Consider the following 12,656-nt stretch of genomic DNA (forward strand, 5'->3'; position numbering starts at 1 on the left):
AGGAAAGTTTCAACTATTTAGTCAAATTTCCTTCACAGGTTTTTGAATGGAATTAGGACCAGGCAGTTTGGACTGGAATGTGTAAATGAGGCAATTTGTTAAGTAGAGCACTTTGTAAGAACTCATTAAACATTTTTGTGGAATAAACCTAGCTCTGCCACTCAGGCCAGCTAGATCAAAACATTCCGCTTTGATTCAGAGTCCTCTATCAAAATGAAAGCAGGGGTGAGTTGACCTCAAAGGGCTTTCCAGCTCTAAATTCTAGGACCACCCATTTAAGGTTAAAAGGGATCCTCTGGATGAACTCCTTCATTTGACATATGTGGAAAATGGCTTTGGAAGCACCATGGCTTGCATAGGGTCTCAGAGGAAAGATTGGAGAAGGGAGAAGGAACATCCAAGTCTTCTTTATGTTGCTGCTTAGGGTCTTAAATCGTCTAGTACAGGATCTTGCCTTAAGTGGGCGCTCAATGGAAGTAAAGTTGAATTGTCCAAATAGACACCCTACTCCGAATTAGATTTGGTGTTGTACTGCTCCCTACTGTCCTCCGTGGGAATCGCTTCTTTGGCTGCCTAGTCATCGAAGTAGTTAATCAAGTATATATTTTAAGGGTCTAAATCTTCTATTTAAATACTGTCTATTTTTAGACTATAGTCTAAATACTATCCCTATAGACCATGGTCCAAAGGGCTCTCAACATCTTCAAGTCACAAACTGCCCATAGCGACCTTTCCGTCCAGAGTGACAGTGATCTGGGAAAAGAAATCAAAGCTGGGGCTGGCCTAGGACCCTCTTAATGTGCTCCTACGGCCGACTAACAATGGCCTCCTCTCCTGGTTTAGAATCTCCCCTGTGACTGATGCTAATTTCATGTGGCCGTCCTGCCCCATCTCCCCATTGGGCATTCAGGTTCTATACCTTTATCTGCCCCTATTTCAAAACTACCCATTCTGCCCGCAGAGCATTGAGCCTGTCCGGGGGACCTTAGGGAAGCACTGAAGATGCGATGGCCTCGTGGTCTTGGGGAGCCAGCAGCTTTTACGAAGATAGGCGGGTAGGGGTGGTGTTGGAGGGTTTGGAGGATCTGGCAGTTTGTCTGGGGGGCGGGCGGCGGCGCTGCCACCTAGCTGAGAAGAAGTATTCGTATCCGAGGATGCAGGTCTGGGTAAATTTCACGGTCTGGGTTTGAAGGAGTCAGTACTAAGCTTGGGATTGGGGGGGGGGGGAGGGATGGGATGTTGGGGCGGGGAAAGGTGGGAGAGCTGTTCAGAATAGGTTCAGAGTGGGGTAGGAGGGCCAGAATCACCGAAGTCAGAGAGGGATAGGTTTGGGGGGTGCGGGATCAGGGTTGGGGGGATCGGGACCAGGATTGGGGGGAGCGAGCCCCACGTGCCTGTGACGCTGGGGCGCCCGGGAGGCGGCGGCAGCAGCTGTGGCGGCGGCGGCGGCTGAGGGAGACGTGGGGACCGGGCTGTCGGTAGCCTAGACGAGCCGTGCCGGGCCGGGCCAGGCCGGAGGAAGATGCTACCGGCCACGTTGCCCCTCCTGGGGATGCCGCTGCCCGGGGAAGGGGCAGGAGTGGCCGCCGAGGCCGCGGGAGAATCCGTCCTGCCCCCTGCGGGCTTGGCGCTGTTGCGCTGGCAATGGCACGAGGTGGAGGCGCCCTACCTGGTGGCCGTGTGGATCCTGGTGGCCAGCTTGGCCAAGATCGGTGAGTGCGCCAGAGCTGGCCCAGTCGCAGCCTGGGGCTCAGTGTCCCCTCGCCTGGCTCCCCCTCTGCACGCGGAGCATACACTATTGTCCATCACCCCCACCCCCACCTCCATCTTCTCACCCCCCTGCATGCGACACCTGGAGTTTACGAATCTGCACATTCGGGCTCCCCCCTTCCTGCTCCCCTCCACTTCCTTTCCCTTTCGGCTGTCTTGGTTTCTCTCAGAGGCTTCCTCAGCTCCCTCCTCTGCGGAGTACCCCACTTTTCAGTTTCCAGCCTCCATTCTGCCTCACTGCCCCTCCTCCGGGCCCTGTCTTTCAGCCTCTGTCTGCTTCTGCTTCCACTTTGATGCCCGACTCCCTCCTCCCCCCCACCTCTTCCCTACCCCCCCCCCCCATTCCTGTCCCTCTGGTTCTCGCAGTCCTCGGGGAAGCCTCGAAGGCAGAGATTGAGTTTTCCCTTTGGCAATATCAGGGAAAGTGAGGCATAGTGGTGGGGTAGTGAGTGGAGTTAGCCTGGTCACAGAGAGAGTTTTCGGTGGAGCTGGCAGGAGCCCAGCTGTACTGGATCTCAATATTCCTGCCCAGCTGGGGCTCAGAGCAGGCTTTACCAGTTACGGGAGCCCCCTGGGTGCCATCTCCGGAGAGGCCCTTGTGCCCTCGCTGTAACATAAACGACTTGACTTAACACAAAATAAATCCCTGTTAGCCAAGGGGAGCAGAATTTTTGGATCCGAAAGATATGTATATCTACAGGAAGGAATATTTTTAAAAGTGGCCTCCTTGCAACCCACATCATGGCGTCCTAGGTGGCTGTCTACTTTGCCTCCCTCTGTTGTCCTCGGTTCTCTGGGTGCTTCCAAGCTGGCTGGCTGCCCAATGCTACACTGTTCAGGGTAACCTGTTCCTCTCCAAAGCAAACTTCCAGATGTCTGGGCAACCCTCTGACTTTCAAAACACTTTTAGTCCTTTAAGGCTCAGCTTCATTGAATGGCACTCTTCCCCTCTCCCCCCAAAGCCTTCCCTCCTTTCCTTAGCTGAAAATATTGTCTCTGATTACATGTTCCTAGAGCACTTTTTCTGGATCTCTCCATTACCCCATCTTGTATGTGAGAGGCAGTAGCGTATTGGAGAACTGGCTTGGGATCCACCAAGTCCTAGATTCAAGTGCTGCCTCTGAAACATGTTGGGCTGTGTGACCCTGGGCAAATTACTTAACTCCTCTGTGCTCTAGGCAGCTCTGTGATATCAACTGTAAGTTGGTGTTATTATGCACTAGGAGAGGGAGTTTCCTTATAAGCAACCCCATATACCCATGAAATCACAAACAAAAAATCTGTTCACCTTAACCGCCCCCCCCCCCCCAATGTAAGCTCCTTGAAGGCAGGCACCTTTTGGTTTCTGCCTTTGTATCCCCTACGTCCAGAACTGTACTTTGCATGGAACTGATGCCTAATAAATCTCCACTGTGGTTGGGATTGAATCTTTGGTCCCCTCTACTCTGCTGTGACTTTGATTCAGCTGGATTCTCTGGACTATCACTGCCCCATCTCATTCAGCCAAACAGCCAGTTTGCAACCACATACACACCTGAACTGAGCCACTGAGTCCCTCACCTTCCCCTGGGGGTTGTGCTTGTGGTTCCACAAGATGGGTGTATGTGACTTATTACAGCTGACAATTGCTGTTCCTTCCCTATGGCTGCCGACTGGCACTGTCTGTACCCTCCCCTCCCCACTGTGCAGCCTTCGTGGATAAATTCTGTAACCTAGAATCCAGGGGCAACCCAGGGAGACAGCTCTCAGGCTGACTGGGTCTTTGCCAGAGGGAGAAAATGACTGTACCCTTCTGCTGCAGCCGAACAACCACAGACAAGTGGAGTTCAGAAATGTCTTTGGGGACCAGAAGCATCGACCCCATAGGATCTTTGGGAAGGGAAGCCCTGAACATCCAGGATCACTGGAGGCGGATAGAGATGTGTGTGTGGGGGGGGCAGGGCAGGGAATGCCTTGGTGCCTGGGAGAAGGTGGGAGGAGGGTAAAGAGGTAAAGGGAAGGATGATCTGCCAGTCTGTAAGTCAGGATCAACGTGGGAAGAAGTATGATAGGGCCAGGAAGCAGGGAGAGGAAGGCAGCAGGAGATGCCCTTGGGATTTGATGGCCCAGAATCTGTATTTTTAATGAGTGACCAAAGGGAGTTTCTGCCTGGAATATGGAGCATGATTGAGCTCTGAAATTACTGCAGTTTCCCCCATAAATCATGCTCCTGTTTCTTGCTTGCAAGAAATGATGGGAGAAGGGAGAGAGAGGCCTTTCTTCAGAGAATAAATGGAGGCAGCACACACACACCTTTCAGACATGAGGCTCCTCATTCAAGAGACCCCTGTTTCTCCATTGGGTAGACACAGGCTAACCAGACATTCTGGCTTCTCCTTTTGGAGGGTGGCATGGTACAAGAGAAAGCATGATGGGTCTGGAGACAGAGGACCCAGTTGGAATCCTTGTTCTGCCACTTACTACCTGTGTGCTTTTAGACTTAACATTTCCTGGATCTCAGATCCTCACCTGTAAATTGAGAAGGTTGAGAGATGATCTTTAATGGTCTTCCAGATCCAGAACCTCTGATCCATTATGCTAAGTCTTCCCTGGGGTTTGGGGAGAAATGAGTATTGTGAAATACCTGATTGTACCTATCGGAGGAGTCAACTCTAATTATCTTCTTTGCGGGGGAATGGTAGTAGAGACTAATTCTACCCTCCCATTTTTTGAAGAAGAGGCATTTGTTCATTAACATTGATTGGCCATCTATTACAGGCAGAGTATTGGACAGGACTGTACAAAGGGTGAGGATTATCCAGAAGCATAAGATATTGTATTTGTCCTGGAGGATTCATAGTCTCATTGGAGGCACAAGATATGGCCAGAAAAACAAAAACAAAAACTTGAGTACCAGGCTGCAGATGCTAATTAGGGGACAGGAAGAGCACTGGCTGATATCAGAGTACTTGAAGTCAAATCTTGCCTCTGGTGTTATCTATCTACCTGTGTTACCTTGGGAAAGTCATTTAACTTCCTTCAGTTTCCTTCTCTTTCAAATGAAAGAGTTGGAGCAGATGGCTTCAGAGGTCCCTTCCAGCTCCCAAACTCTGATCCCTAGGAGACAACACATGCCAAAAGAATGGTTGTAGATAGCAAGTGCTTCAGGAATTCAAAGGATAGTTTTCTGGAAAGGCTAGAGGCCTGGGTTCTTGGAGGAACTTGAACTGAATCTTGAAGGAAGAGTGATTCTTAGAGCAGTAGAGAAGGGTGGCATACCAGTGGGGCAGTCATGGAGAACTGGGAGACAGCAGGAAGGTGGGAACATGTTGAGGGGCTATCCCTAAATAGTAGTGTGGTGTTGTGGAAAGAATTCTGGATCTAAATTAGGAGCCTCAGTTTCTATCTCTGCTCATCCACTCATTAGTGGTATGATCTAAAGGAAATCAGTTCTCTGAATTTTTTTGTGGTTTAGTTTCTGTGTTCATCTCACCCTGTTTAATGGTAGCCCAGATGCCTAGATTCCTCAGCTATGTCTTATGATGTTGGGGGCAAAAATCAGATAGGGTCAAGAGTCAAGCCTCTGGACTGAAAGTGGAATGGTGCCTTCATTCCTGCTCTTCCCTATCCCCTTCTCTCTTTCTTTTCCACAATGTCTGTCAGAGCAGGCTCAAGGTTCCTAGCCTAAGCAGGAACTGTGAGATATACAAAAATACCATTTATAATCCCTCGGAGAAGACAGGACATGCACACATACAAACGAACTATGGCATAATTGGGGCACAAGGGAACAAGGAAGTAAATCCTGCAAGGCATCAGAAGAGGGGGAGATCACTTCAGGCTAAGGTACACAGAGAAGATGGTAGGAGTTCTGCTGGATCTTGAGGAAGGGCACTTTAGAAGATGGAGCAGGACAGGGAGGAGAAAGCAAAAATAGTGTGGCAGTCATAAGAAGAAGGAGCACTGACTTTGGAGTCAGAGAACCTGGGTCCAAATTCCAATTCTATTTTCCCTCTCCAAGACTTAGCTTTCTCATCTGTAAAGTGTATAATCTCAAAAGTCATTAAGGGATCTCGGTAGTCTTCCAAGGTCTTTTTTGACAGTAAAATCCCATGATCCTGTAACTAGTGTGCCCATATTAAAGTGGTTGTTTAGAGGAGGAGTAGGAGATATGGGTAGCAATTCCAGATGCTTTCATTCAATACCATCTCCCTCACCCCTAAACCCTTCAGAAATACCTAGTTCTGGTCCCTGCATTGGGTGCCCTCTAGCTGGGCTCTGGGTTCGTGGACATGCAAAAGAAGACCTAATGCTCCCTTGTCCTTTCTGCCTGTCCACGTCCTCTTTGCCCTTGCATGCCTGGTATAATTGTCACCCCCCAAAAAGAATCCAACAACAAAAAACCTTCCCTGATCACCTGTAGCTTGAATGAATGAATGAAAAGGTAATTTATTAGATGGCTGCTATGTGCCAAGCACTGGGCTCCCAGAATCCTTGTCCTGAAGGAGTCAAAGGGGATGAGACAACACATATAGGACAGTATGACCAGGGAAAGTATCTTTGGTTTGGGAAATCATAGGAATGGTGAGAAATGTCAAAGGGGGAGCTAATTAAGAGTCTTTCTAGCAGTAAGCAGCTAGATGGAACAGTGGCTAGAGCCCTGCCTGGTCCTGGAGTCAGGAATATTCATCCTCATGAGTTCAAATCTGGCTTCAGAGACTTAGGAATTGTGTGACCCTGAGCAAGTCACTTAACCCTGTTTGCCTTTGTTTCCTTATCTGTAAAATGAACTGGAGAAGGAAATAGCAAACCACCTCAGGAACTCTGCCAAGAAAACCCCAAAACGGAGTCACAAAGAGTCAGTCATAACTGAACAACTTCTAATAGCAAAGGTAGTTTTGAGACTTGAATATGGTTCTGTAAGGTTTGAGAAGAGACCCTTATAGGATCCTGGAGTCTGATGGAGAGACTAGCATGGGGGCAGGGAAGAGTCAGCTGAGAATTCTGGGGAAGAGAACTGATGGCTGAGAGAATTCTGAGCAACGGACTCACTTCCAGCCTTGGAAGGATACTTGAGGAGTGTTTCTGGAGGGTCAGAGAAATATCTGAAGCCAGGAGGACAAACTAGAAAATGCTCCAGAACCTCCTTTCACTGGTCTGCTGCTCAAGACTGACAAGGAGGCAGTTGGAGTCTTTGGCCAGAGCCAAACTGCCCTGGCTTTTGGGCTCTCCCCATTTTCCCCTCCCTTGGATAGGTCACAGTAACTTTAGGCTAAGTTAGGGTACTCTAAAGGAGTAAGAGACAAGGTGTTGGGAAATGTCTTGAGGCAGTCTCTGGCCAGGACTTTTGATTCCCAACCACTGCAGGAATATGCCTAACCCTGCTCCCTGATCTTTCCTGCCTTTATTTCCCCATCTCTCAAATAAATTTCAGTTCATGACAGTTTAGGTTGGTTGGGGTTTTCTTGAGGAGTTAGAGGTTGGGTGTGTTAGGAACAAGATCCAGGGTGAAATATGGTCCCCAAAGGAAGAGGTTGGAGTGGTAGACTGGAGGGTTGGGGGTGAGATGGGGAATGGCATGCATGCAGTAGCAGATCAAATAGTAAGAATGAATGAAAAAGTATTCATTGAGTCCTCACTGGGCACAAAACACTGTGCTTGGGTGGCAAATAGAAAAACAGAGGCAGTTCTTGCTTCCAAGGGGTTCACCTTCTAACAGGAGTCCACAACGACCGGAGATTCCCTCCAGTAATCCTGGACACCAATCGTAGTTATGATAGATTGCATATTACCGTTACATGATTGGTGCATTAGAGAGGGGTAGAACAAAAGGCTACAGGACAGGTCATTCAGACCTTGCCCAACAAATATTTGACTTGCTTTTCATCATAGTTTTTCACCTCTCCCGGAAAGTGACTTCTGTTGTCCCCGAAAGCTGCCTGCTGATTTTGCTGGGTCTGGCACTGGGAGGCATCGTTCTGGCTGTGGCCAAGAAAGCAGAGTACCAGCTGGAGCCGGGCACCTTCTTCCTCTTCCTTCTACCCCCTATTGTACTTGACTCGGGCTACTTCATGCCCAGCCGGCTCTTCTTTGACAACCTGGGGGCCATTCTCACCTATGCTGTGGTGGGCACGCTGTGGAACTCCTTCACTACAGGGGCTGCCCTTTGGGGGGTCCAGCAGGCTGGACTTATGGGTAAGTCTGACTCTATTCTCTGGGTCTCCAGGATCCACCTAGGTTCAAGAAGGGGAAACCTGGCTGCATGATCTCTGCTTCATAGGTCTGGGAGAGACAAGATGCTTGTCTTTGCTACTGGATATACATTTCTAGCTTGTAGGGTAATAGAAATAGCCTCATATAATGAGGTTGGAGTCAAAGAACATTGGTTGGGCTCCCAGCTTTGCCATTTTCTATTCCTATATTCATTTTTTATTCACTGTTCTTGACATCTTTCAAATAAAGTTCAATTCCGTCTAGCCCTCTTTAACGTGCTTTATATCCCTTTGGTTTGTCTTTGATACGTTCTTCTTTCACATTCTGTTTGCCATTTTCTAGCTGTGTGACCTTGATCAATTAATTGATCTAAGCCTCAGTTTCCTTATATGTACAATGAGGAGGATGCTAATAACAGCCCTTATTCATACAAGCTTACCTGTAAGACAGGGTGTGTATTGATAACCCCATTTTATAGGTGAGGAAACTGAGAGAAATTGAGTGATTTGGTCAAAGTCAGACAGCTAAGAAGTCTCTTCCCGACTCCACGGCCAGTACCCTTTCCATGACATCATTCTGCCTTCATTTCATTTTACAGATGATGGAACTGAGGCACAGGGTCCTTGTGTTGGAGGCTCCAAAGAAAGATAGATGGGTTGTTATTTTGAGAAGGGATTTTCCAGATCTTTCAGGCGATGATGAAACTCTTTCATTTCACAGCTAAGGAAATGGAGCCTCAGGGAGGTTATCTGTTATGCCCAAGGTCACCTAGCAAATGAGTGGCCACCCAGTTCTGAAGCCTCAGAGACTCTGCAGGAGCGTCCTTGGTGCCCCGAGCAGCCTTTGCCAGCTGAGCCTGCCGATGCCCTCCCTCCCGAGCGGCAGCTGAACAGCATGATCCCAGCTGAGCCTCGCAGAGCTGAGCAAATGCTGGGCTCCAGCTGCGTGTGGGCTGTGGGGATGGGGAACCTGTCACACCATGTGGCTTGCTTTCTTTCCCCCTTCAACATTTATTCAGCCACTTAGCAGCCCTGCTGGAGCTCTGCTCCCATTGTCAGGTCTCAGCAGCTTCCTTCCCTGGGAGCTGAGCTGGCTGGGGCCAATTTAGGGAGAGCTGGGGGCAAGTGCCAATAATAGAACACCAGAAGGCTGGCAAAGCAAAGCACTTTATATCTACGAACCCATTAATCCTAACCATCATTATTGCTATTTCACAAAAGAGGAAACGGAGGCAGGCAGGGACAAGTGACTTGCCCAAGGTCACACATCCAGTCCCTATCTGAGGCAAGATTCGTACTCAAGTCTTCTTATTCTAAGTCTTGTGCTATAGAGGCTAGAGTGATAGACTTAGAGCCAGGAAGGCTAGAGCTTAATCTGGTCTCAGACCTGGCATGAACTGTGGGACCCCGGGCAAATCCCTTAACTTCCATTAGCCTCAGTTTCTTCATCTATGAAATGGAGACGATAATAGCAGCACTTCCCTCCCAGTGTTGTGAGGATCAAATGGGATAACATTTGTAGGTTGCTTAGCCCAGTGCCTGGCACATACACAGTAAGTACTCTCAAAAGGCTAGCTGTGATGATTATTTTGATTATCTGTAAATTGGGGATAATAATAGTCCCTCCCTCCCGTTGTTGACAGAGTCAGATGAGATATCTGTAAGACATTTTGTGCTTTGTAAATGTTGCAGATTATTATTTCCTCCCCCCTTCCTCCTGGCTCCCTTGGCCTTGAAATCAAAGGATCTGGGTCATGGTAAAACGATCCCATTCCTATTCCCTATAATGCCACACATTTGTTGTGACCTAGCAGAATGGGTGCTGGATCTGTCACTGGAGAGCAGGGCTGTTGGTGTGACCCTGGGCAAGTCACTTAGTCCTGACTGCTTAGCCCTTACTGCTCTTCTGTCTTAGAATTGATACTACGACAGAAGGTTAAGGGGTTAAAAAATAAACACATAAATAAATGATTATTCCCTTCCCCTCTGTACGTGTGATCCCAGAAATGCCGAGAAATAGTTCATATAAACATTTATCATCCCCTTCTTAGAAATGAAGAAATGAAGAGAGTTGCCTCATTCGGCTAACAGGAAGGAATCTGGGTCTCTAGACTTCATGTTTATTGACTTGGAGTCTGAAGGGATCCCCGAGCTTAAGTAGTCCAAACTTAACTTTTTGTTGTAGATGTAGGGCAGATAGAGTGCTGGTCCCAGAGTCAGGAAGACTCATCTCCCTGAGTTCAAATCCAACCTCAGACACTCATTAGCTGTGTGACCCTGGGCAAGTCACTTAACTTGGTTTGCCTTGGTTTCCCCATCTGGTGTGACCCTGGACAAGTCACTTAACTTGGTTTGCCTTGGTTTCCCCATCTGGTGTGACCCTGGACAAGTCACTTAACTTGGTTTGCCTTGTTTTCCCCATCTGGTGTGACCCTGGACAAGTCACTTAACTTGGTTTGCCTTGGTTTCCCCATCTGGTGTGACCCTGGACAAGTCACTTAACTTGGTTTGCCTTGGTTTCCCCATCTGGTGTGACCCTGGGCAAGTCACTTAACTTGGTTTGCCTTGGTTTCCCCATCTGGTGTGACCCTGGACAAGTCACTTAACTTGGTTTGCCTTGGTTTCCCCATCTGGTGTGACCCTGGACAAGTCACTTAACTTGGTTTGCCTTGGTTTCCCCATCTGGTGTGACCCTGGACAAGTCACTTAACTTGGTTTGCCTTGTTTTCCCCATCTGGTGTGACCCTGGACAAGTCACTTAACTTGGTTTGCCTTGGTTTCCCCATCTGGTGTGACCCTGGGAAAGTCACTTAACTTGGTTTGCCTTGTTTTCCCCATCTGGTGTGACCCTGGGCAAGTCACTTAACTTGGTTTGCCTTGGTTTCCCCATCTGGTGTGACCCTGGGAAAGTCACTTAACTTGGTTTGCCTTGGTTTCCCCATCTGGTGTGACCCTGGACAAGTCACTTAACTTAGTTTGCCTTGGTTTCCCCATCTGTAAAAGTGAGATGGAGAAGGAAATGGCAAGCCACTCTACTCTCTTTGCCAAGAAATTCCCAAGTGAGGTCAAGAGGAGTCAGGTCCAGCTAGACAGCACCTGAGACCAGAGATCTTCCTCCATTGTGCATCAGGGGCATCAAGCATGGCTTCTGCCTCAACCAGATGAAAGTGTAAATTGGGAAATATTTAATTAGCTAAATGAAAACACAGTGAAACACAGATAATGTTCCTATGTGGTTCTCTAAGAAGGGATCCTTTGATACCCCTGCCAAATAGTATGGTGGCTGGTCCTCAGGCTGGGCTCCCACTGGTTGGTTATCATCAGGTTATGGCGTATGGGGGCAATTTCTGCCTTTAACTAAGGAGGGAGTGGGGAAGTAAAGGGGTCCTCTGGGGGTGTCTCTCTCTCCTCCTAGCTTCCACCGTACAAGCTGACTTGCTTGACTTCTTGCTCTTCGGAAGCCTAATCTCTGCCGTGGACCCTGTGGCCGTCTTGGCGGTCTTTGAGGAGGTGCACGTCAATGAGACCCTCTTCATCATTGTCTTTGGGGAGTCGCTGCTCAACGATGCAGTCACAGTGGTGAGGGCACCAGTGGAGGGCAGGCAGGTCCCAGAGGGCCATCTGCCTTGGGCTCTTGGGCATGTCTCCCTCTCTTAGCAGACCCAGGGCTAAACTTGGGGAGGGGGGCCCAAAGTTCCAGACTTGGAGTCATAAGATCCAGCTGTAAATTCCTCCTCTGTCCCCTATTTGTTAGGTAATTGATAAATAACAGCAAAATTGATATTGCTCCATAAAATGCTTTAGATATTGGGATTCACCACAACCCTGTGGGATAGGTGCTTTCATTATCCTTATTTTACAGATGAGGACACTGAGGCAGACAAAGGTTAAGTGTTTTGCCCAGAATGACATAGCTAGCAAGTGTCTGAGGTGGGATTTGAACTTTCTTGTCCCTGAGTCTGGCACTCTGTCTCCCATCTACTATGCAATGTGCTGCCTAGTTGATTTTGTTTGGGTCCCCTTCTGCCTTGCTTTCCTCATCTGTATAATGGGTATATTAAGACTCGCACTACCTACCTCACAGGATGAGAGAGTTCCCCACACTGAGAGTTCCCCACACTGGCCTTTCCGGGGAATGTAGGGATTGATGGGATAGAATCCTTTTATTCATTGCCTCTCAAGCAGGCTGTGTTGTAAATAAGGCATTTCGTAAACCCTGGGAGTTCTATCGCAACGTGAACCCCCATTTCTTTCTCTTCTACCTTAGGTGCTGTATAAGGTGTATAACTCCTTCGTGGAGATGGGCTCAGTCAATGTCCAGCCTGTTGACTATGTAAAAGGAGTCGGTCAGTATCTCCCTGCCTTCCCCTGGCCTCTTGGGTCTCCTCCATTCTCCCCTGGGGTGCTAAGTCCTTTCTCAGGACCAGGAAGGACAGAGAAAGCCTAGCTAGGCTCTGCTTGGATCTCATCCCCCTTTCCCAATGAAGGCTGCCCTCTAGGGTAAGAGAAGCCTCAGAATCCAGTTCCTGGCCTGCCCAAGAGTCCAGCTCCTGAGCCCCGGATGCCCCTGATGGAATGAAATAGTCATCCCCCCTCTCCTCTCTGCCACCTAATGGCCTTGTCAGTTTGGGCATGGTTTGGGCTGGGGGAGGGAGGAAGGGGGGGGCCATGCTGACAGGCCGGCCTCCTTCCCAG

The 12,656-nt window shown here is 48.8% G+C and overlaps 1 protein-coding gene across 4 annotated transcripts in view; it reads left to right on the top strand.

Moving 5' to 3' along the window:
- SLC9A5 (solute carrier family 9 member A5) overlaps window positions 1-12,656 on the top strand; it is a 37,903-nt gene that overhangs the window by 2,882 nt on the left and 22,365 nt on the right. For 2 of the 4 annotated variants that reach the window (XM_007477152.2, XM_056804864.1), the window contains exons 1-4: window positions 1,251-1,712; window positions 7,642-7,944; window positions 11,377-11,540; window positions 12,229-12,307. In XM_007477152.2, coding sequence (XP_007477214.1) covers window positions 1,523-1,712; window positions 7,642-7,944; window positions 11,377-11,540; window positions 12,229-12,307 — 736 coding nt within the window. In that variant the 5' untranslated portion in view covers window positions 1,251-1,522. Of the gene's footprint in view, window positions 1-1,250; window positions 1,713-7,641; window positions 7,945-11,376; window positions 11,541-12,228; window positions 12,308-12,656 lie in introns of those variants that run through there. The other 2 variants (XM_001372785.4, XM_016427682.2) reach the window with 2 other exon arrangements.

Source organism: Monodelphis domestica, chromosome 1, assembly GCF_027887165.1.
Source record: "Monodelphis domestica isolate mMonDom1 chromosome 1, mMonDom1.pri, whole genome shotgun sequence".
Classification (NCBI taxonomy): domain Eukaryota; kingdom Metazoa; phylum Chordata; class Mammalia; order Didelphimorphia; family Didelphidae; genus Monodelphis; species Monodelphis domestica.